The sequence below is a fragment of the Tachypleus tridentatus genome, chromosome 2, assembly GCF_004210375.1.
Source record: "Tachypleus tridentatus isolate NWPU-2018 chromosome 2, ASM421037v1, whole genome shotgun sequence".
NCBI classification, from domain to species: domain Eukaryota; kingdom Metazoa; phylum Arthropoda; class Merostomata; order Xiphosura; family Limulidae; genus Tachypleus; species Tachypleus tridentatus.
In genome coordinates this window covers 120,221,781-120,248,906 of record NC_134826.1, presented here as the reverse complement: position 1 = coordinate 120,248,906, position 27,126 = coordinate 120,221,781, and the positions used below count along the sequence as shown (strand labels likewise).

General features: G+C 33.3%; 1 protein-coding gene across 1 annotated transcript in view; it reads right to left on the bottom strand.

Moving 5' to 3' along the window:
* The window catches only part of LOC143244957 (whirlin-like), a 150,603-nt gene that overhangs the window by 96,770 nt on the left and 26,707 nt on the right, over positions 1-27,126 (bottom strand). Inside the window, exons 2-3 of the mRNA XM_076490566.1 lie at positions 21,486-22,419; positions 19,093-19,287 (exon numbers count right to left, since the gene is read on the bottom strand). Of these exons, the coding sequence (XP_076346681.1) occupies positions 19,093-19,287; positions 21,486-21,947 (657 nt within the window). The 5' untranslated portion in view covers positions 21,948-22,419. The remainder of the gene's footprint in view (positions 1-19,092; positions 19,288-21,485; positions 22,420-27,126) is intronic.

The following is a 27,126-nucleotide window of genomic DNA, read 5'->3' as shown; positions in this document are numbered from 1 at the left end:
TTGGGCACTGATAAAGTTAAACGACAACAGTTCAACTTGGAATAAATTGTGTAAAATGTTAGAGAATATCTAGAACAACATTACACAGCCCTTCATTGATCAATTGTATGAGAATATAAAAGTACAATGTAAAGTTCTATGAAAAATGGGCTAACATACTAAATATTAAAGTTCTAAATAATGTATTCATTTTCGCTGCACATTCTCTGTCACAGTACATTGTTCTCATGCTTGTGCGTATTTATTTTGTGCAATTTGTTATTTAATACTCACTTTGTACGTTGTTTTCTTATTTATTTCATATATAGTACAATTTAATGACAACAAAGATGCTTTAAATAATATAAAGTTACACATAAGTACTAATCACGTATTATGGAAAAATTATATTTTTTTTAACAAAGATTGAATATCGTTTTATTTTCATCCCTCTGGTGGCTCAACACTAAAATTGAGGCTTATAACACTCAAGTTCTAGGTTCGATTGCTCATGGTTGAGGTAACCCATAGAGTAACTTTGAACTTAATAATAAAGAGATAAAACTATCCCCATATTCAATACAGACTTATTGAATATATACTGCACTCGGCACAATAGAATCCTTAATAAATATGTAACGTGTTTATATTTTTAAACCAATATTATTACATGGTGAAAAAAATTAAAACCCTTGTGATATATCAAATATCACTCGTTCTTTAAATTTGTTGTTCTGTAGTTACATTAAATGCCAATCACGGAGACATTTGCTTCTCTTCATACGTCATTAAACCTATAGTAATGTGTTTGCTTTGTTAATTTCACCCGAAAGTTATTTCCACTAGCCGTCCCTAATTTAGCAATAATAGGCAATAGGGAAGGTAGCTATTCAACAACACCTAACGCCAACTCTTCAGCTACTCTTTTATCAGCAAATAATGGGATTTAGAGTAACATTATAACGCCCCACTGCTGAAAGTCATGTTCGTTGACAGAGATTAAAACCCGCAACCTTCAAATTGCGAATCCATCGCCCTGACACTAGCCCATGCCAGGACATTAAATTGATAAACATGCATATACTACCTCTAACTATATTTTTCAATAAATTAAATATTTTATAAATATATTTATAACATACTGTTTTCCTACTTCAACACTATTTGTTTTATTCACTACTACATAGAGGAACCAGTTGGTAAGCAAAAGAAACTGAATAAATCGTAAACCACTTTTTTTTCTCCATTAGGTGAAGACAATAAAATAACGAAAAATACGGATAATCGTGAGTGCGTGCTAAGAGTATTATGTTACGAAAGTTGTATCGGCTTTTAGCTCTCCCTATGAGTAATATGTCATTACACCGAAAGGCGAAGTTGAATGTGTGGATATTTAAACGATGATTTCCAAAAACAAGTATGAAACACGCCACAATTATAAATAAATTCAGCAAAAATAAACACGTTACCTGTAAAAGTAATTGTAAAAAAAAAGCATATTATTTAGAGTTTTGTATGTGTGACTTACGAAATAAAGTTAGAAGACAGCTTGTTGTTAGTTGGTTGTTCTAATACAGTTAGAACGCCAGAGCTGTATCGGCAAAATGCAGTAAAAGACAGCCAAGCCTATAATATATGTATATCTTGGCCTTTCAAAACGGGATTTAATTAAATGGATAATTGAGAGTCTTAGAAAGCTAAAGATTTCTTTGAAATTTAAAATATCCATAAGTCTAATTCGTAACATTTTTCATTGGCTCTTTTGCAGTTGGCTCCCATAGAAGAATTAGCAAAAAAAAATCTCAATTACCAATACTTCCTGCTGCTATCAATAACAATTATTCTTTCATTTGATACCTACTAGCATCAGAACCTCGAAAAGAACCCCAGAACCAAGTTAAGTTAAGTGCTGTTCACAGATGGTCTAAAGACAGGGTTGGAAGTTTAATCGCCACACCAGTGAAAAGGACCGATTCAGGGATCTTTTGTGAGTTTTAAATTGATCTTAATAGTTTGGAAGAAATGTCCTTTAGGACTATATTCAACATTTCACATATTACTGACGCTTCAGACTTTAATTCAACGATCATAAACGATCTCAGAAAGCAATTAAATATAACTTTTTTATTATCTGCATCCTTATTCATCTCTTCATTTTGTTTAATGTTTTGTTACTTCCTCCAATATTTTTTCCACTGGAGATGGAAGTCGACCCTCTTCGATACATCCTTGTATATACACACATGCGTATATATATATATATATAATCATAGTTTCACAAGTACGGTGTATCGAAATAAATAAAATATTTGTTGTCAAGCCAACACTTTCAAATATTGACATTTTCAGAAACGTCATATTTTATCCTTATAGCAGATAATTAATATAAAGGTATCACTAAAACAACTTTTCAGTGATTTACTATTCATATTAGGCCAGGCATGGCCAGGTGGATTATGGCATTCGACTCGTAATCAAAAGGTCGCGGGTTCGAATCCCGGTCATACTAAACAAGCTTGCCCTTTCAGCCGTGGGGCTCTATAATGTTACGGTCAATCCCACTATTTGTTGATAAAAGAGTAGCCCAAGAGTTGGCGGTGGGTGGTGATGACTAGCTGCCTTCCCTATAGTCTTATACTGCTAAATTAGGGACGGCTAGCGCAGATAGCCTTCGTGTAGCTTTGCGTGAAATTAAAAAAACGACAACAAAACAGTTCATACTATACATAATATTTATAACCATTAGTTGGATCTAAACAACAGCTGCACACAAAACGTTTTTCACTTGTTACTCTGATACTATAAACTCATCATGATTGCCAGTTTAATTCTACCGTTAGATATTTGAAAGAAAACACTTTCCAATTCAATTTGTTTGTGTACGTTTACATAATAATCTGTAAGCTGTGTTATATGAAAAAAATCATTAGAATATTTTTAGATTTTACTTTTTCATAGAGTGTAAAACAACAAGACTTTGATGTGGTGCTACATCTCAGTTTATCTATAAAATTATAAAATACTTTGGCAGATCCCTAAATTTAAGTTTACAATTAATAAGTATCAATTAACTTCTTAGAATTAAGTTATCTATAACGTAATAAAGGTTATAGTACATTACTGAATTTAAATCTGTCACATGCTTAACGTAGATAAATATTTGTATGCATATATATATATATATGTATCTTATGAACTTCACCTCGTATCGAAAAAGCCTAACTGATCTTAACAAATCTGTGGTACAGTAATGGATTTAACTCTGTCACATATTTAACACATATATATAGATTATTCAAGTCTACCTTATATATAGCAAATCTAATTACTTTTAAAGTAGAAAAACCCGCAGAATAGTGTTGGATGTAACCTCTGGACAATAGTTATATATACATTATTCAAGTCTACCTTATATATAGCAAATCTAATTACTTTTAAAGTAGAAAACCCGCAGAATAGTGTTGGATGTAACCTCTAGACAATAGTTATATATACATTATTCAAGTCTACCTTATATATAGCAAATCTAATTACTTTTAAAGTAGAAAAACCCGCAGAATAGTGTTGGATGTAACCTTTGGACAATAGTTATATATATATTATTCAAGTCTACCTGTTTTATGCAACAAACATATCTTATCGTCGCTTAAAAACCTATAACGTATCTCTGGGTTTAACTATATAATATATTATAATATATAATATAAGTTATTAAAGTCTACCTTTTTATAACAACACATCTAATCTTAGCTTAACAAACGTGTTGCGTAGTGTATTAAAAAAACCAACTCTGCCCATATTTGATGTGAGAAAGTCAACGGTGTGTAAATAACACAGCTATCTAATCTTAGCTTAACAAACGTGTAATATAGCGTTGGAATCAGTTATTTCCCATATTGAACATAAGTATATATTTAGGTTATTAAAGTGTATCTTATATATAAGGTTAAGAAATGAAATAACTTTAAAAACGACATTATCTCTAACTTGTTTAACAAAAATTGGAGTTTATTATGAGCTATTTCTATAAACATTAATAACTCACGACCTATTAACTTATAGGATTCGTTTCTTTAAAGTAAAGCACAAGGTGCACAATGGGATATCTGTGCTTTGTCCACTACGGGTATCGAAACCTGGTTTCTAGCAGTATAAGTCCGTAGACTCTGTGCTACCAGGGGTGATAGATCCTGACGAAGGTGTTCTAGCGAACGTTAAAAACACAACTACATAAATATATTATGGTTTTCTTAGCTGCATCTGTACTTTAAAGCCAAAAAAAAAGTAATTGATACAATTGGATACTCGTACTGTTTTATCTTATTGCTTGTGTGAAAACGAGCTCGTATCACGTTTATTCCTTCTTTAAATTTTTACAACAGTGATGACCCGGTATAACCAGATGGTTATGGCGCTCGACTCGTAATCTGAGGATCGCAGATTCGAATTCATGTCATACCAAACATTCTCGCCCTTTCAGCTGTAGGGGCGTTATAATGTGACTGTAAAAACCCACTATTTGATGGTAAAAAAGTATCTCAAGAGTTGGCGGTGAGTGGTGCTGACTAGCTTCTTTCCTTCTAGTCTTACACTGCTAAATCAGGGATGGCTAGCGCAGATAGCCTTCGTGTGGCTTTGTGCGAATTTCAAAACAAACACAACAGGGACATTGATTTTGTTGTTAACACAAATCATCAGAAGGATCTAACCACTATTTTTTAAAATTTACAATCCATCAAATTTACTATTTAGCTTCCGAAGGACCGTCAGTAAAATAACTGTGTGGTAGTTCTCAGCTGGAACTGGTATCAGAACCATAAAATAAAATAAAACTTTACTACTTTTAACTTTGTTACGTGTTAAATATTACTTTCTACAGTGAAATTAGAGATCATTATGGAGTCAAACATTTCTCAAGTAATGTTTGCCGAACTATTTCAACTCTTTAAGAAAAAAAGTGCATACCCTACAATATACACGTTTGATCGGATATAAGTGTATTTCATGTAAAGTGTATTAGGTTCGGATAGACGTGCATTTCATGTAAGTTGTGTTAGGTTCGGATATAAGTGTATTTCATGTAAGTTGTATTAGGTTCGGATATAAGTGTATTTCATGTAAGTTGTATTAGGTTCGGATATAAGTGTATTTCATATAAGTTAAATTAGGTTCGGATAGACGTACGTTTCATATAAGTTGTATTAGATTCGAATATAAGTGTATTTCATGTAAATTGAACTAGGTTCAGATATAAGTTTATTTCGTTTAAGAAGCGAGTTGTCAACTTCTGATTAAATATATATTGTAGTACTTTATAACAATCGCACGAAGCTGGTCTAGCATTCACTCACGGACGATGTCATGTAACGTATTATATGATAATTTCAATAGTCGGAAATTTTCATTTGAACTCAGAAAGTTATTTTAATATCGATATGTAACAAATTTGTGATATTTGTAAAGAATAATCTATATACAAAAGTTTTACAAACTTACAAACAGTACTGATTCTTCTTTTTGGTTTGACACTGAATATTTTATCAACGGTTCACGATGAGTGAATTAATTTTGAGTTGATATTGTTACAATTCGCTTAAATCTTACATAACGGGAATGTTGTAGGTAGCACTATCAATTGATGATGACGCCGTTTAAGGGTTGATGGCTAGTTAGCTTGCTCTATTCTTGGCTGGCCTTATGCTGTTTACAAGCTGATTTTTTTCCCACGAAGGTATCTAATGTCTTCGTAAAAATGGTAACGTCCGAAGTTAATTCACTGAAGTTAAACAGTTTGTAATGTTAAAAATCTATAAATGTCTCTTCTCAGGTATCTGTAGTTTTCCGATTAATAAGCGTTAATCACAGTTATATCTTCCGAGGTTTATAGTATAACAATCTGTAGCAACCCAACAATACGAAAACTGTCTCTCGGAGTGTCGGTTTATGAACAATAAGGCAAGGTTCTAGAAATTTCATTTCACAACAATTTAAAATATATATTCTTGATTTTACACTCGAGAATTCTCTGCAAATTTAGGGAATAGGTGGGACTTGCGCAATACACAGTTAAAAACTATAGGTTTCATGCATTTCTAAATGTACGTATATAACTTAAACAAACGTCGATATTAAAATAAATATATAACAGTAAAACCACTGGGTACCGAAAAGTTTAATTATTTATACCTGATTTAACATAACTCGCTGTTTCTAAATTATTTATCCTGTATGTCTTGTGTAAATAGTGTGAATTGTTAAGATAGAGAGATCTGCAGTTAAAATATTGACTAAGAAGTTTTACAGTATTTATATATAATGTTTTCTTCTTGATTTTTTTTAGTATAAAATGGTCATAATCTTCTATCAAAGTGTCAGAGACTACTGTAACTGAAAATTGCTATAAGAAATAGCTACTCTTACATGATTTTATGAAAATATTTTAAAATTGTTTTGATGGACTTACCTTAAAAAAGAATCAATTCAATTAATTTGTATTGGTTTTTATGACACGTTTCAGTAAACTGGTCTTAGCATTTCTCATTTTGTAAATCCGGACTTTGTGGTTGATCAACGGTATATGAAGCTGGATTTTATTATTTTAAGAATTACAGAAAGAATTCACTATCATTTTAACAATGGGGAAAAAGGCACTTATCATTCTATGGATGGCACATGGAGTTTGGTGTTTTATCGTTAAACACAAAGGTTGGTTGGTTTGTTTTTCAATTTCACGCAAAGCTACACAAGAGCTATCTGCGCTAGCCGTCCCTAATTTAATACTGTAAGATTAGAGGGAAGGCAGTTAGTCATCACCACCCACCGTCAATTTTTGATCTGCTCTTTTAACAACAAATAGTGGAATTAGCCGTCACATTATAACGCCTTTGCGACTGAAAAGGAGTGCATGTTTCATGTGACAGGAATTCAAACCCGCAACTCTCAAATTATGAGTTGAGTACCTTACCCACTTGGCCATGTCGGACCTGAAACACAAAGGTACAGAATAGGCTGAAAGTAACTGCCGGTCACGGGTATTGAGACCCGATTTTTAGCGTCGTTAGCTTACACTGGGGGAGAGAAGAATCTTGGAGTTGGACTATGTCGTTTAACGATAGCACAAAAAATGTGTTTCATCGTTTTAACAATAAGAAATGTTTCACTTTACTGTATACAAGACAATACGAAAATGTTATATAAAAGTTATTGTTCGAAACTACCGACAATTCATACCTGTGAGATATTTATACGAAACTAGCTATATTTTTAAAAAGTGAAATTGCTTGTTCACATTGGCATAATCAAAGCAATGGAGTTTCGTAGTGATCTTCAATCATTAACTGTGGCTTTAAGTTATAACTCTACAAAGATTTGCGAATGATTTTAAGTCTCTGTAACGAATCTGTTTTGAAATGGTATCACAGAACTTATATTTGAAATATATTCTTGTTTTGTTTTTGAATCGCATTATTGTTTACACTGATTACTCCTCTCTTTCAAGAAATAGGAATAAGGCGACTATAATAAACCATAGATTCTCTAAAAATGGACTAGGATTGCAAAACTCAAAGGCTTCTACAAAGATATCAAAAATAAATAATCTCAAAGTCTCTGTAAAAGCACTACGTACGAAGAACTACAAAGCTTTTATCATTCTGTTGTACATGAAATGTCAGATTTTTACAAGAAAATGTGAAACAAGTACATGTTTCAGTTGCTTAATTTATTTAGTCAAAATAAGCTCATTTAAACTCAATAAACTTCTGTAAGCGAGTTGTAAATTTATAAATGCTATATTTAAAGAATTGGATGTCCATTGGTGCAATGAAGTCTTCGAAGGCACTTTCAATTGACCCTTGGTTTGCAAACGATTTTTTTTCCTTGAAAAAGTGTCCAAATGTTTAAAGAAGTGATAATCTGTGGATGAGATAAAGTTTCATATTAACGTTCGTTTAGTTTTTGGTCAATAACGCATGGGACATGAGGTTGAGAATTGTTATGATGCAGTATGGGTCCACAACGATTGACTATTGCTGAATGTTTTTGTGACAATGTATCATGCATAATTTCATGTTCACAACAATATTTCTCTGCTGTGATTGTTTCTTCTTGGTTTTAGAATGAATAATGGATCCCACCCGCTAATAACCACCAAATGCTGACCATAAGCCAAATCACTGTCCCAATCGTTGTCGATTGTGATAAATAATCCATTTTTTCATTATAGATGACAATTCTATGGAGAAACTGGTCGTTTTTGTTGCGAGTAAGGAGTAGGAACAAATTTCAACTCGTCTTGTTTGATGGTTTTCAGTCAATTTAAGAGTTAGCCATTTATGGAGCTTTTTCACCTTAGCAATTGCTTCAAGATGTTGGGAAACTCTTGAATAATGAGCATCGAGTTTGTCGGCAAGTTCTATTACGGTTTGGCTGGTATCTGATTCAACTAAGATCTTCAATTATTTCTCATTAAAGGTTCTCATTTTTAAGGTTTGTGTCATCAGAGTGAAATCTCCTGAACCAACTCTGTGCTGGGCACTCATTAGCTGTGCCATCATGAAATGCATGACTGACATTACGAGCTGCTGTCGCCACATTGTGACCACGCTTTAAGTCGAACAAGAAAATTACACGAATATAAATTTTATCCATCGTGACAAAAATCAATATAAATGTCATTTAGTTTCTAAACTAAGAAAAATAAAGTGAGCTTGAAATAAACCAGACAAAATACTTGTTAGTCTGTAAAATTTACGATAATGCTCTACTAACGCACTGACAGACTAAATACCAAATTGACTCTTCTAGGCGACCTCTGGCTCCCTTTCAGGTAAACTAGGTATAAGGAATCACAGAATATTTACTAAGAGACTAGGTATAAGAAAGTAAAGAGTATCTAATAAGAGACTATGTGTAAGGAATAATATAGTCTCTGCTAAGAGACTAGATATAACGAATTACACAGTTTCTACGAAAGTACTCGATATGAGAAAAAAATAAAATAACTGCTAAGACGTAGTTCTAAAATAAAGTCTTTAAATGATCTCTAATTACAAAAGTTTTGACTTTTGCCAATAGAGGTGAACAGTCTTCTGAAGCTGAACGTTTTGCAGATTCTTCGCCTTCTGATGAAGTGTATAACTTGCGCTCTTTATATAGCTCACGTAAAAGCATAAATCACTTTCTAACTTTTGAAGTAGGAACACCCACAAGAAGATAAACTCTTATTATTATTATTATAAAGTCTTTCACTGCAGTAAAACCATAAAAAATCACATCTAAAGAAAATTTGACAGTGTTGATTCGATGATCAAGGCAGGCGTGTCCTTCCATAATCAATCAATTCCAACAACGACTTTTTTATATATTTTTTCTAAATGTCATTGTTAAATTTCTTGCACCGTGTAGACGCCATTAAAATATTTCGTTCTAAAAGTCTTTGTCCAGGAATGTTACAGAACATATCTTAAGAACTCAACTAAGCTGGGATATTCCTGGAAATGACCAACTGTGGATTATTCACTTAGTTTTCTAACTGGCTGAAGTAGTGAAAAGAAACTGGGAAAAACTGAGTGGAAAGCCACGAAAGATTTAAGGTATTTGCGGTGGCGAAATTTCACTGCTTTACCACTAAGTGTTTCACCTAGCAATGGCATTTCGTATTCCCGAGGATTAAAATGTTCATAGAATAAAAGAAAAGAAAATATCATACGAAACGAGAAACATTAATGAAAGTTATCTGTACAAACATTAGTGAACGTGTTCGTAGCATGCAATCAAAAAGTTATATTTTCAAAGATCTTTGCAAACGTTATTCAAGTGTTGTTTAAACGTCACTAAAAAAAGTTTTCCCGTGTTCAGAAAGCAAAAGCTTACGTGTTTGAGCTTGACAATTCAAATAGAAATCACATAACTAAACTCGTATTTACAACTTACGTTCTTAACTTGGGTCCATAATTTTACTTCCAACATTTAGGAACTGAAGGCCAGTCAGAAATAAAAACCTGAGTCATCCTGAATGAGATATTTGAAAATGTTTCCCCTCTTGAACGTAATTTGTTCATTTTTTTATCCAAATGGCTTATCCCAGTTCATGTACATAAAAATACCAACACCTACACTAAGAAAATAATATATAAAAGCTTATCTTTACTGTCGTCACGACATTTAATGTGTTTTACGTTTAGGCCTAACAGTTTGTCGAACCAGAAGAATTGACTTCTTTCTTATATCAAATGCAAACAGCCTTCTTAAACGTAATTATATTGTTGAAACTACATATAATAACTTTAGTATACATCAGCAAACTTTATCTTAATTTTCATTAAAATGTTAAACCTATTAACGTGCTAGTTCGTCCTTTCTGTATTCTTAAGTGTGAAATAATATCAGAATGACATAACAAAATATTTCTTTTTTGCAACAAAATATTAGGTTTGTTTGTTTTTTATTCGAACACATGAACATCAGCGTGGCTTCATTTACAATATGCATGATAAAACATGTATAAAAATGTCTGACGATTGGTCAAGATTTCTAGTTGTTCTTATTTATCTATAACATCATGTTCCCAATATAATTCATTGTAGTTACAGCTTCATTAGTAGAGGATTGCTAACATTTTTGTTGTAAATTGTTTCGAGATATCTGCTTATCGCAATGAGCTTACACTGCTCAAGGCGGTTAAACTTGCATATATTAGTTCTGTTAAAGGATGGTATTCGTTAAGCGAGAAAACTAACACGTATCTACTTGTTATTTAGGTAAATTACGTTGAAGCTGAATCATTTTCTTGTTAGTTGCGTTTCTGGATGCTCATTAGGTGTGTAAAACTACTATATTATCACACTTCAGTTGTTACTTACAGACTAAAGTGTACTGTAAGCCTAATACTTGAAATAATAATGATTTACATTAAGTTTATCACTGTCACCTATTGAGGTTTGTCTTCGTTAACACCCTTGTGATATAAGATATACTTCAAGACAAAAGCTCACTATCCTTTTCAATACAGCAAAATAAGTTATAACTTTTCTAAATTTTACATTTGTACATTTTAAAAAAAATATATAAACAGTATCATATTTTTCTTATTGCATGTTTTAAGCAGTGAGTCGTTTTTTTATTTATCGGTTTATTTAAATGACGTTTAAAAGCCAGTAGTGTAACTTCTTAAGTGACTGAGTTGACGTAGGTACGCGATTTTATTTCAAACTAGATTAAAACTTGCTATAATAAAGTATTTTAAGCTAATATACACGTTTTTTATAGTATAAAAAGAACATTTTACTAATAAATACTTGGATAACCTCGGGTAAGGTTATAACATAGAGCAAGGATGGAAGAAAGAGAAAAGAACCTATTTCAGTAAATGTTCATTCTCTTATGTATTCAGCTAGAAGTCAAAATGAATATCGTTATTGAGGCGATTCTGAAACCTGTCTTTTCATTATATATACTTTGCTTACACTCCTGTCCAGTATTTTCTGGATATAATGATATCTCATCTATGGAAAGATTACCTTTGATCTTCTCATAACCAAGAAGAAGATAAATCTCAAAATTTATTTCGTTACTAGCTAGAATACTCGTCTCTTGGACTGAAATAATTAATCAAAGGTTTTCTTAAGATATGAAGAGTTGCCTCCTTTATAAGTAATTGTAAAAGAAAAGCTCGAGAACGATTATAAAAATTGGGAAATAAAAACGTAAAACTGTACATATATATATATACCTATCTCTCCGTGAACTCAACGAACCTCCAAACCAATTTTGGTGAAAATCCATAGACACTCTGCGAAGCAGTTACATAAACATACAACAGACAGTACTATAATAGTTATATAGTTAAACATAAAAATAAATACCATAAAGCACCCTAAAATTTCCGAATAATACCCAAGCAACACGTATTCCGTAAACAAAAAAAAAGTAAAAATATATGAAGCGAAGACGTCTTTACAGGGGCTAAAATATGACGTAAGCTGATAGGAAAATAAACGGTTTTGGAAATACAAAAAATAAAATAAAGTTACGGAAAAATATAGTAAGTAAAAGAGGAGTTAAAAGTGTTCTTACAGAAAAGCCTAAGTGGTAAAACTTTGAAAAATAGACTAGATATGAAAAAACCTTAGAGGGCAAGAAATGAGACACCTCAAATTTCACGAAAATAGAAAGCATACATAAACTAGTTTGTTTGTTTTCTTATAGCAAAGCCACATTGGGCTATCTGCTGAGTCCACTGAGGGGAATCGAGCCCCTGATTTTAGCGTTGTAAATCTATAGACTTACCACTGTACCAGCGGGGGACATAGATAAACGAAACAAAGACATTGCGTGAGACCGAAACGTAATGAAAACAATATTAAAAACAAAGAATTAAAAACCACTGTGTGTATTTGTAAATGAATGACTTGACGCTGATAAAGATCACGGTCTAGACCACGTAATCCACTTTATATCGTCATGTAAGGTAAGTTTCAATACCATCTATATAACTACTTGGGGAAATATGTAGGCTTAAAACTCTACCGAACACAGTGTATTTTGTTTGTGTTCTGGTTTCTAGTATTTTCTTTCTAGCAGCTACCAGTACGGCTTAACAGCAAACAATAACAGAGTTTCTTGGAGGAAAAATCACGTTTGATCTGTGGAAACATTGGAAGGTATCATTTATACGCAGTTTTCAAATAACAGTTTCCCAAATACCTGCTTATTTCATTAAGCTAGCATCGGCCAAGACAGTTGTCTGCGTGCGTTTTCTAACCTTATAGTATTTCATCTTAAACCTATAACCAAGAAAGCCTACCTAGCTTCCCAGGAACTATTGTCTCGTTACAAGTGTATAGGTGCTTGTTTCAAAGGTTGCTAGGATACTTGGATATTTGTAAACAATGCTCTGAGTTAAGCTTTCTTTGTATATTATTTTTATCCAATATAATATTATAGTGATTTAGTGAGTAGTTCTAACAAGTGCACGTAGAACTGAGAAGTGTATATGTGTGTGTGTAACAGTTTCGGAATAGCTTTCAAAATTGTTTATTTCCAAGTCCTGAATCATTTTGTTTTATAATTTAAAGGATAAACTACAATGTTTGTATTAAAAATTGTACTCATCCATTAGGTAAAATGTACGTGTAAAACTGGTATGATACTTAAAGTACTTATTTTGTTGTTGTTCGAGTGTTTAATATAAAGTTATAAGTTTTGATATTATATCTAACTAAAGATTACAGCATCTTGTAACAGTAATCCATATTTTAATTTTAACAACGACGTGCAATTAACTGAAGATCGTTTATGCTTGTTACATAAACGAAGATAAAATAAAAACAGGCTTGACCAACAAAAAATAGTTTTGTAGATATGCATTATAAGTCTGACATTATAAAGTCTGTGCTGAGAAATAATCGCTTGATATTTAAGAATGAACCATGATTCACACTGCACTTTGAATCACAAAACTTGTATTACGCATTGAACCAGATGATTTGTATTGTATATTAACTACATAATTTGTATTGTATATTAGCCACGTAATTTGTATAGTGTATTAGCCATGTGATTTGTACTATATATTAGCTACGTAATTTTATATTGAACATTAGACCACATTGTACATTAATTTAACTTACGTATGTGACGGATTTACTATTATGTATTTATTTTGATATCGACGTTTGTGTAAATTATATTTATATTTAGAAATACTTGTAACTTATCTGTTAAATGTGTATCGCGAAATTCCTGCCTGTTCCCTAACTTTGTAAAAGATTCTCGAGTGCAAGAATGTTTTTCAAAAAGCACTAGTGTATTGTTGGGCTAACTGAAATTTCAAGAACCTCACCTAAATTTATAAATCGACGTGACATCCCAAGAGACAGTTTTATATTATTGGTTTGCTACAGTTGGTGTACTTACTATAATCCTCGGAAGCTATAACTGCGATAGCACCTTATTAATCGGGAAACTACAGATATTTGACCAAGAACGCTTGTAGATTTCGAGCATTACAAGCCGTTCAACTTCTGTGGACTAGCATCGGAAATTAGTGTTTTCACGTGTGAAGAGCTTGCTAACTACCCATTAAATAAGCTATGTCAATACCAATTCGAAATTAATTCGCTTATCGTGAACCGTCGATAGGATCAAATAGAAGACTCAATACTGTTTGTGAGTTTGTAAAAGTAATGTATACAAATCATTACTCGTGATAACTATCTGTAATAGCCGTTATTAAAAAATGTATTATTGTTTGTATATTAAAATATATTTGTGTTAGGAAAGAAAAGTGCGTATCAATCTTGTTGGCATATAACATAAATGTGATATATATTGACATTTAATTATCTTATATTTTCAAGGCTTGGCATGGCCAAGCGCATAAGGCGTGCGACTCGTAATCCGAGGGTCGCGAGTTCGCGCCCGCGTCGCGCTAAACATGCTCGCCCTCCCAGCCGTGGGGGTGTATAATGTGACGGTCAATCCCACTATTCGTTGGTAAAAGAGTAGCCCAAGAGTTGGCGGTGGGTGGTGATGACTAGCTGCCTTCCCTCTAGTCCTACACTGCTAAATTAGGGACGGCTAGCACAGATAGCCCTCGAGTAGCTTTGTGCGAAATTCCAAAAAACAAACAAACAAACAATCTATTTTCAAACTACAATTTAACCCAGCTTCGGGCTATTTGAAACCTTAATACGTAACTCCTATTATTTGAGATTTACTCACAGTATTTGATCTATTACTTTTTGGTTTGTGCTAGATACTCGATATCCTAATTTTACGCGCTCACGAAAGACTTTTTTGTTCATCGTAACGTAATTTTATTTTATGTTATTAGAAGTATAAAATAATTTTCTTTCACAAATGCAAACTATTCAGACCCGGCATGGCCAGATGGTTAAGGCACTCATCTCGTAATCCGAAGATTGTGGGTTTTAATCCCCGTCACACCAAACATGCTCGCCGTTTCAGCTGTAGAGGCGGTTAATCGCACTATTCGTTGGTAAAAGAGTAGCCCAAGAGTTGATAGTAGGTGGTGATGACTGTTTTCCCTCTAGTCTTACACTGGTAAATTAGGGACGGCTAGCGCAGGTAACCGTCAAGAAGCTTTGCGCAAAATTCAAAACAAACCAAAACCAACTATATAACACTTTCAGTCTAGCATATGAATGAGACATTTTCATACTATCTAAAATGTGATTTTTATTAGATTGGCTTTAGTATTTAAATAATTCACAAACAACACCCAATCGATTGCGCACGTGTATTCCAATATTTGTGCAACTATGGTAACCTAATCTCAAAAGCAAAGGTTTGTCTTTAACAACGTGGAAGATATGAGTCGTTACAACTAATTATATTTAAAGAGTATTTGTTTTGTTCGTTATTCTTAACATACGACTTCCTGCGCTGCTAAAAGACAGACGCTTGAAGCACTCATTAGTGTTCAATGTTTTGTTTAAATTACAAAGATTAAACGTGTTAGACCTCAATAAAGCAACTTTCAGTTTTTGACCTAGTGAGTCACGTTATTTTTTTACTGGATATTTTTGTGTTTTCACGAGTTTGCAAGTGTGATATACCTACATCAAACCTAGCACAAGCTATTTTTCAGTATAATTCTGTACTTCCACCTAGATGCTGGACATTTTCGTAACGTTCTTTCTCAACATTTTTTTGTTGTATTCATAGCCTATAAAACTATCCAATCGCATTTTAGAAACATTTAGCTATTTGGGGATATTTTATTCAACGTAAAGACGGTTGTACGTCACAGACAAATGCTGGAAGCTTGATTTTAGACGACACTTTAATTCTGGTATGGTAGAATTTGCTTCTTGTTTGTTTGTTTTAAAGTTTCGCGCAAAGCTACACATGCCTAATTTAGTAGAGTAATACTAGAGGGAAGACAGCTATTCATCACCACCTACTGCCAACTCTTGGGCTAGTCTTTTACCAACGAATAGTGCGATTAACTGTCACATTATAACGCTTCTACGGTTGAAAGGGCGAGCACGTTTGGTGTGACAGGGGTTCGAACCCACAATCCTCAGATTACGAGTCGAGCGCCCTAACTACCTAGCCATGCCAGGCCTAAATTCGTTTCTTATTTATTAAAATGTACAATACTATTTTAGACAATTTTTGGCGTAATGCACATTAATAATGCAGAGTGACAAGTGAAACTGTCGAAGAAACTTAAATTTACAATTGATTCTCCAGATTCTCATATGGTAACTGATAACTTTATACTTGTTAGAAATTTAAAAATAAAATTTATACTATGCGTGTATTCTACTTCAAAAATATTTCTGTGTTAATATGCTGCAAAAAAATGGGATTTTGTTTTGTTGATTTCTGCTTTAGTAAGCTGGCTTATTTATTTTTATTTATTTTCAAAAATTTGAAAGCAGAAAGTCCAAGTTCACTAGCTGTTGGATTTGTTACTCTTTTATACGTAAAGCTGATACAATATTTGATAATTAAATTCCCTGAGAAAGGTACATTTTATTTTTACAGTTAAGCGTATTGTGTATATGTACATTGGATACGTAAGTTTTAGATAAAATATTTTAATCCTGAGAGAGAAGGACAGTACGCAACAGAATTACATTTTTATCTTCGTGATTCAAATAATGTAGAGCTAAAACAGCACGTGACGACTACGCAGACTTTATGGATATTATTTGTTGTTTTCTTTAGGTGCACCATAAAAAAGTTAATAATAGTGTTAGAAATAAGATGCTATAAACTAAATAACACTATGTAACACAAATTTTGTTCCTGGATAATGTGTTATTTTCTTAATTGCTTATGTTGTAAAAGTACAAAAAATGGCCATTATTCCCTTCAAACTTTGCTTTTTTGACCTAGATAATGAAATTTATAAATTAACATATTTTCTAGGTAAGCACAGACAAACTTGCACATTTTCATTTACATAAGGTCTGAATAAAACAACATATGAATCAAGATTTACGTGTATATATACTAAAGTTATACAAAAATGAACAGAAATGTTTAGAAGTGATTAGTTTTTTGAGATTTGCGACTGTAACATAAATCACTTTCACGTATCAGCCCCCAAATATAGTCTCCCATCGTGTTTTCCTTATATGCTCCCAGGTCACAAAAGCAAAGTTTGAAGAGAAAAATAGGTCTTTTCCATTTACTTTAAGCATAAGCAATTGGGAAATAACACTTTCTGTCCAGGAACAAAAAAAAGTAAAAATTTTGTTACATAGTGTAATTATTACACTCAATAAAATGATTAAGCCTTCCAAAAAAATCACAGATTGGTATAAAGTTCAACATGTAGACATATATATTACTATAGCATGCATGTATAACTACAGTACAAACTGCATAATTCAATCACGGAACAATAAAAGTAGACAGGACAACGGATGAGAACTATGGAAACGTAATTTGCAGAAAAGTAAAATGTGTAGCAAATTCCGTTTAACTAACCGGATTATTCTTTAGCGAGTAACATCACGTGACGACTAATATGCAAAATTAAGACTGTTAGTAAGTGAGTTATTTACCACGTTAATCAGAAGATGTACTGGACCCTACGTAAAGCTGGAACAAAACCCAATTAATTTTAATCGGTATTTTAGGCCGTAATACTAACATACCCCAGTTTTATTTTATATTAACTGTTCTGCAATTAGTCTTAGCGAATGGTGAGCAACAGTATAGTTATCTTTACGAATCTCAAATATGTAATATTGTAAAGTGTTATTCTCACAGCAACAGTTTCCTACTTATTTTAAATAATAAATGTACACATTCCTTTTACAATTCATATTACACGTATACCGTATTTCAAAGTAGAGTTGGAAGGTAGGGTATATTCTAATTAAGGATGTTTATTAATATTCATTTATCTGAACAAGTTGTTTACACAATGTGCCACTAATCATTTTCTGATAAATATTTACAGGTTTATCAAAGTTTACCACTTTGTAGATTTGCTTGACTGAGTTTGAGGTTGTAACTAATATTGATTTTTGCCATCATGGAATAATAAAACAATCATATATTTCCACAGGAATTTATAGAGATTAAATAATTTACTTCAGAACATAAAATAATGTTCACGTCATAATGTAAAAATTATGTCAAAGTACAAAAACAGTGCTCGTGTAATAAAATTAAAATAATTTAGAGTTAGTGATACAAAATGCCTGCCCTCCACGGCAGAATTCAAAGGTCCTCTCACGATTTACAACGAAAGCCCAATTATACCATTCAGATTTTTACATTACTCCAATTACTTCTTATAGATGTATGAAGTTTGGCCTTGCAGCTTGTGAAAAGCGGGTAAGAACCCCATTTCAAAAATGGTGCCCTGATACCAAAGGAAGACAGGAAAACAAAATTCGATACCAGATTCGGATTCAACGACCCTGAAAACCTATTTTTAGATCTTCACCATGCTTGTATTGCTTTCAAGATGCGTTTTGTCATCACCTGTTTATTCGGATATTCCCTGGACCACTCAAAGTCTGCATATTAATATTGGCCCTGTTAGTTACAAAATTGTGGAAACAGTTCGCGAACAAACATACAATCATTGTAGGACTGTATAAAACAGCATTATATATCATAAAATAAATATTTCAAGTTACTATTCAAAAGGCATTTCATTATAATAATTATTTTATATTTTCGATAGCATAATATATATGTTAAGATTGAGGACTCTAAATCAGATGATGTAGTATTTTACGAATCAGGAAGAAATATATATTTGCGTGTTACATTCTTTGTCATCTGAAAACTTCATTTTACATGAAACAGTTCTTGCCCCAAACAAACCCTTAAGGTAAAGGCCATATTTAGATGTCACACTGCCTCTTTTCACAACATATTTAATACATAATACCCTAAAGGTGAAGGCCATATTTACATGTTACACTGCCACTTTTCACAACATATTTAATACATAACAATTCAGTATACAAGAGTACTGGGAATGATAATGTGTTAACATAGTTATACTAAAATAAACCTTATTCCATAACTCGATAACAAAAACTTAGCTTTCTGAAACTACGATTTCAAAGTGGATTTAAAAAATGGTGGAAAACATGTTTGTAAACTCACAGTTCTGACCCCGCCGTCTCTCCCTTCAATTCCGCGGTGATGCGAAGAATCATAGGCTAAGTCCACCGGTGGAGAAACTGGTCGTCTCTCACTATCTACCCACAGGTAATGGAGAAGGTCCGCATTGTGAGAATTTTCTTGTCTTCGAGAAGGAATCACGGTCAGTTGCATTTTTCGTGTTGCGGAGTAGATAATCTACATATAAACCCAACAAATGTTACATTTGGTAAAGTGAAAAATCAGTTTATAGGGCATCGAGTAAATTCCCACCTAAAACATCTATATTTCTTTTTAGTGCACGTCCTTGATATTTGTTTAGGTGATGTGAATTTCAGAGCTCTGTATAAGTTTATCTTAATAATTACAGTGAGAAAACTGAAAGGCTGGGATGTTTGATTTTAGTATTTTGTTTCGTCCACAACGTACCTCCCATTTTGGAAGAGTGAATGTCACATAACTATGGCACTGGATTACTGCAAAGTTTTGAAAAAAACATGCAGCTTCGTCTTTGGAGCCTAAAGTTTCATTAACCCCTAGGCCTTCAATAAACTCCATACAGCCCTGTATAAAAGTGAATGTCAAATTATAGTATTCGGTCAAATGAGGATAGAGTCAGTGTGCTGTTTTCTGTCTTCCCATTGGTCAGTCAATTCAGAATGTGTAGACAGTTCGTGTATGACTTTGTGCGAAAACCAAGAACAAATGAAATAAGTTAAAACCTAGGATTAATACATATTTTAGCTGTATGCATGGAAACATGCTGTTTTACTATTGTTTCTTCTTGTCTCAAACAGTTTTGATAAAAAGCCATTTCTCAAGAGACTCACTTGAAACTTGGTAAGGTTCCAAAACGGCCAATTGTATTGATAATTTCATTTTATTTAGATTTTGGTAAGATTGTATAGGATCAAAGATAAAACAACGCAAATATATATATTTGGGGCTCCTTTCCGGTAATATTTACAACAACTAAGATTTATATTGGCATAAATATAATTTTCAATGTGCCCCACACGTTAGCATATAAAAATTTGAATTTACCTGTTTTAACTCTTTTAGTGAACTCAGAACTTACAAAAACATGCTCGCCCTTTCAGCTGTGTGGGTGTTATAATGTGACGGTCAATGCCACTATTCGTTGGTAAAAGAGTAGCCCAAGAGTTGGCGGTGGGCGGTGACGACTAGTTGCCTTCCCTCTAGTCTTACACTTCTAAATTAGGGACGACTAGCACAGATAGCCCTCGAGTAGCTTTGTGCAAAATTCAAAAAACAAACAAACGTTTTCTTCTACATTCATTTATGTAACTGTATTGCTTGCCAGTTAGTTGTATACATTTGATTTCGTTAACTTATGTATTCCTTTTTGGTCTAGATCCATCTAAGTATCTTACTTTTAATCACAAGCTATTGACAGCATAAAAATACGTTGTTATTTAGAATATTTCAGATATTTCCGTAATTGAAGCATTACTATAATGTACCCGTATTGCAATCTTTATGTCAAAATAGATAAATTCGTAAATGAATACAAAACACTAGTTTCTGAAAGTTTACCTAAATAGTTATGAGTATCTTATGATAAGAAACCCATAGGTCAGTTTTTATACAATGTAAATTGTTGCATATAAAGACAGTCGGTATTTTTAACCTGTGCGGTCAGAACAGTTGTTGTTGTTTTGAATTAAGCACAAAGCTACACAATGGACTATCTGTGCTCTGCCTACCACGGGTATTGAAACCCGATTTTTAGCGTTGTAAGTCTGCAAACATACCGCTGAGCCACTGGGAGGCACGGTCAGGACAGAGACCACTAGACTCAGTCTGTAACCATTCCTAACGTAAAATAATGAAAGGGAAACAAATAAACAGCACCTGCCGCTTACGTAACTATTCTTAATTGAATATAGTGATTGACTTTCACAAATATAAAACCCATACCACTGTAAGTGCAAAATTTATTTAGTAGAATATCGAAGCTCGAACTTTGCGCCTTTCATTATGTTGCCCGACACTCTAACCGTAATGTCAGTCTGATTCGCGTATAAAAGAGTGTTGAATTGATTAGTGTGTACATTCAACGATATCAACGTGTTACCCTGATATCTGCTATGTTGAAGCATTGTAATTTGGTATTTAGACATATACTGAGAGTTGAATACCTTATATTAAAATTATTTTGAATGTACAAATTAGCAAATCACGTGACCACAACAGCGAACATAAGTGTTGGTGAAACAGAAATAGCAAAAATATATTTGACTCAATTTTACGATTCATAGGTATATGTGATACTATACTATTATTACGAGTTACCTTGAACCAGAGCTAAATTATGCAATTCACAACAAAAATTATGTGCTAACAATATCATTACATATATTAGGTTTACTTACGTTTATAGTCTCTTGCAGCGTGAAGTCCAAGAGTGAAATATTATTGATAGCTAGAATCTGGTCCCCTACAGCCAATCCAGACCTGTCTGCTCCGCTACCTTTCTTTACACTTGACACAAATATTCCTTGGCCATTTTCTTTGCCCCCAGAGAGCCCCACACCGATATCGTCGTCTGAATGACGAGAATGTTTCACTGTTACTCTCCTTACCAGAGGTGTTTGTGGTGAGTTAGTCCTACCAGTAGAGTCTGAATCTGCGGTTGTCAAGTGCTCATCTACTAACGTTGTCTCCTGGTAAGGTGCACCACCAACATGACTCGTTGAATTGTTTGGAGACGAAGGACGATAACGTAGATTGCTTCCTGGACTGTTTCGTCTTGATCCACTGGTATTTCGCGAGGTAGAAGGCATGTTGACCTCAGATCCAGGAATCTGAAGAAGTTCTGTAGAAAACCCAGCCATGTTGTCAGATTCCGAATCAGTACTCTATGGACCAGGCTTGACAATAAGTAATGTCGCTGCTGTAAACGCTTTAAACACGCTAGATATAATTCACATCTTTACTTCAGTCATTCAGCAGTTTGTATCACCAGCGAGAACAACTATTAGAACCGGTTCTCAGTTCCGAAGTCATAACATACACGTTTCTGCCACACGTAGAGTTTCTGATAAACCTATCTATCAGTATCACTTTTTAGTTATAGGAACTTCCTTAGATACCAAGGCATATGCAAAATTGAAATATATAATTAGGCTCGTGTCTGTTAATTGTTTACCAATACAGCTTGTTAATCTAACCAGTCTGTAAATATTTCATTGCGAAACGAAATCGACATGTACACATTACTGGATAACTGATTGCGTATCTAAACTGTTGGTACAACGCACTTCCTGCAACATCAGTGTGAGGCCAAACTGCTTCCTCTGTAAGTAACTATAAAGAAACAGTATCAATTCTACAAGTTTTCTAGCAAAATCCTAAATGAAAATAAAACTTCAGTTAGTTTTCTTCACACATTATTCTTGGTGCAGTTGAAATGGTTATATAACTATTACAACTAACAATTAACAAGCTATGTTCGAACAAAACACAAAACTATAATAAATGGGATCAAATTTTAAAATTAATTTCCATCTGGAAACAATTCACAATGATTTTTTGTCAAAACACTGGATATTTTAGTGTTAACATATAATACGTATACAACAGCATGAAACTGGACTAAATTTACAAAGCTTCTATATTTTATTCGTGTATATTTTAAAAAGTTAATGTCACCTGAAAAGTTTCATAGATCAACATTTAGCAAGCCATTTAAACTGTTCATGTTACATTCAATTGTAGTTACGTTTTAGCGGATTAATTAACCTGGTAAGGTTGTACTGAACTACTTTTTTAACATGTTTAATAAACCTAGAAATGTTCTATCGAGCTACTTGCTTAACATATTAATTAACGTCTAAAGACTCGCTATAACAATTTTATCTAATTATTGTAATTGAACCCAAAATAATTGTAGAATGTCCAGATGACAGTTCACGTCCTTAGATTCAAGATAAAATTATTTTATTTTATTTGTTGCTGTTGGGTTGGTTTATTTTCAGATTTTTTGAAAACGTTTCTGAACTGTAATCTTCATACAAATGCACAGCCCCAACATCGGAGAATAGAAACCTATTTTATCTGAATTCTAAGGTTGTGAAAGCACTTGAATGTAATTTGGAACCTATTAATTAGCGAACATGTTCTTCTTAAATTAACCAGTATAATTCTTAAGTCTACATTTTGACAACTTAATCAGAATGAACAGAATTCTGTAGGGTACAGTAATACAAACTAACCAATCTAGAAAGATTCCATGTAACTCTTAAACAAAAGTAAGGTGAAAAGAAATCAATTTACGAACATTTCCGGTTTATTTTTACCCTGAATTCTTTCTGAGTTCAGAGTCAAACGATTTAAGCTAAGATCTCTGAAAAGGTAAATGAAATCAATTCGTATATCCACAATGTAGTACATTAACCAACTTAAATAGGGTTCTTAAAACTACGTGACGACAGATCAAACTAACATATACAGTGTTTATAATGTTGGTTCTTTGTATGTCTCCGTTCCATATTTATGTACTATCCATAAATATATATATATATACCAGAAACTAGGTGATATATTAACTGAGTGAAGCCTCAGCTTTGTTATTCATACAGATGTGAAAATTCGAAACCACTCCTCCCGTTATCCTGTATGGTGTGAATCCATTTGCCTTTCAGTTGACTTTTTCAATGTAATTTAATTTTTATTAATTACAAAATTGTAGCGAGATTATTTAAATCCACTTAATAATTTTACATTAATCGTGATATCAAACAACATAAATATTAGACTAAAATGACCAAAAAATCTTCCCTCACCGTAAAGACTAAAGGTGTGACGATACAGCGATATGATTATCGTGTCGTAGAGTCGAGAGGCGATAGAAGCGATACTTCGTCCGATACGATTTAGGTATCCTCGCGAAATGTGCAGGCTTTCAGTAAACATTATAAGTCTAGTGTACAGAAAAAAAATCAAAATTTCTAATAAAGTAGTTTTACTAAAAAATTAATGATTCAATAATGTCAAATGAGGATTTAGTACGATATTTTGTATTCATTTATTTTGTCAAAAACATTACATGCAAAATAACATAAATTAACAATGATAAAATACAGACAGATGTTAATATAACTTGCTATCTGCTATTTAGTTAATCAAACCTGAGGATTTGGAAAACACTTTAGTGTGTGAAATGTTTAAATAGTACAATGTTAGTAACACAGATGATAAATTACAGAGAAGACCGTCAAACTTTCATGATGACGAGAAATTCACTTGAAATTAAAATGTATTCATAAGACGGCTGGAATGGCTGTTAAAAGTTTAGTTAAAATAAAGTACAGAACAACATTTCGACCTTCTTAGCTGCAAACTTTCTTTGTTAACCTGAAGATGACCTAAGAAGGTCGAAACGTTCTGTACTTTATTTTAATTAATGTTTTAATACCAATACCAGCCGTCTTATAAAAACAGTCAAACATTGTAAGAAACCGTTAGTAAAACCTTTGTATCTAACTATATATCGTATCGACCACTATGATCAGATGCATTCCTCTAGTAAAGATCCAATCATTTCATGTGTGTTGTTTATAAAGCAAGACATATTATTTATACGGATGTGCACAATAATTGTTAAAGCTGTTGTTGTTGTTTTGAATTAAGCACAAAGCTACACAATGGACTATCTGTGCTCTGCCCACTACGGGTATCGAAACCCGATTTGTTAGCGTTGTAAGTCCGAAGACACACCGCTGAGCCACTGGGGAGCTAATTGTTAAGGTATCGAAAACTATCAGAGAAGTCAACTTTATAATTCCTTAGATGTCTATTTCAAAGAATGAAAATGTCTTACCTTACTTAATTAAATAATAAATAGTAATAAAAACAACAGAGTTTTCTATTTGTGTAATATAACATCTCTTGCTGAAATCGGTTAACTGTTCACACTATGTCTGTACTTGCACAATTATAAATTTTATTACATTAAATAAAACATTCAAACGGAAAAATACATGTTTATAAATACATACTTGATAAATACTGCAAGCATCTATTCATATTAGGTCCAAGTAATTACTCGAAAGCATTAGCACACTTGCTTGGTGCACACTAAAATAGTACACTGCTGGCCAAAATCTTAAGGCCAATGAACATAAAGAAAAAATATGTATTTTGCGTTGTTACACTAAACCACTTATTTGAGTAGAGCTTCGAAAGATGAAAATAAGAAAAGGAAAAATAAAAATAAAAAACTTTTTTAGCATTTAATAAGGAAAATGTGAACACTATGAAATTAGCCTAAATACTAGCTGACCAGAAGTTTAAGAACATACTGAAACAAAGCATTAATCGGTAAACACGTAACAAAATGTAGTCATTTGTGTTCAAGTATTAGCGTTGTCAACATCTCCCAATGACAGCTCCTGTGTTACATTAGGTGAAAACATGGCAAAGGCTAAAATGTTGACAGAGTTTGAACATAACAGAATTGTCGAGCTGTAAAAGCAAGGTCTCTTTCAACGTGCCATCGCTGGTGAGATTGAGCGTACCAAACCTGCTGTTGTAAATATCTTAAAAGACCCTGAGGTATATAGAAAGATAATTTCAAGTGGTCAGCCCAAGAAATTTCGCCGGCATTGAGCAGAAGGATTCGACAGGTTGTTCGGCAAGACACCAGTCGATCGTCGAACTAGATTAAGGCCCTTACGGACGCAGAATGCAGCTCAAGAACAATAAGACAGCATCTACAAGAGAAAGGCTTTAAAAACCATAAACGTCTTCAAAGCCACGCCTCTTTCCATACCACGAAATAGCTCGGTTAAACTTTGCTGAGAAGCACCAAACGTGGGGCGTAGAAAAGTGGACGAAGGTTTTGTTCTCTAATGAAAAAAAATTTAACCTGGATGGTCCAGATGGCTTCCAAAGTAACTGGCACGATAAGGATATCCCACCGAAGACATTTTCTACACGACACAGTGGAGGAGGTTCCATCATGATCTGGGGTGCTTTCTCCTTCCATGGAACAATGGAGCTTAAGGTTATACAGGGGCGTCAAACAGCGCCTGGCAACATTGGCATGTTGGAGAGAACATCCTTATTGACTGAAGGCCCTCGCTTGTGTGGAAATGACTGGATCTTTCAGCAGGACAACGCTACAATTCACAATGCCCGCAGGACAAAGGACTTTTTCATGGCGAATAACCTGATTCTTTTGGACCATCCAGCATGTTCGCCCGAACTGAACCCAATTGAAAATGTTTGGGGGTGGATGGCCAGGGAAGTCTATAGAAATTGACGTCAATTCTAAACAGTGCATGATCTTTCTGGTGCCATCTTCACCATTGGAATAAAATTCCAGCCAGCCTTCTGCAAACGCTTATATCGACCATGCCAAAGTGAATTGTTGAAGTTATTCGCAATGACGGCTGTGCAACTCACTACTGAGACCTCTTGTTGGGCATTTCCTACTCTGTTTAAGACTTCTTTTTGGTATGGTCTTAAACATTTGACCAGCTAGTATTTAGTCTAATTTCATAGTGTTCACATTTTCCCTATTAAATGCTAAAAAAGATTTTTTTTTCCTTTTTCTTATTTTCATCTTTCTAAGCTCTACTCAAATAAGTGATAAGTGGTTGAGTCTAACAACGCAAAATGCATATTTTTTTATGTTCATTAGCCTTAAGATTTTGGCTAGCAGTGTATGTGTGTTTTTTCTTATAGCTATCTGCTGTGTCCACCGAGGGGAATCGATTCCCTGATTTAAACGTTGTAATTTTATAGACTTGGCGCTTTCTCAGCGGTTTACCACTGAAACAGTAGTGTCGTTAAAACAATATATGGCGACATTTAGAGTTCGTCAGTCTAGGAAGACATATGTCTCTGAGCAAAGGAATATTTAATTCTTTTTTATAGTTTCAGCAATGCAAGCTAGACAATAGAACAGAAAAAAACGAGACTTTTCTTGCATTTTTAAATGCACAAAGAACGTTATATGACATAGAGTTGTTTTTGTTTTGTTAAGCCTAACATTACCTAGAAACCCCT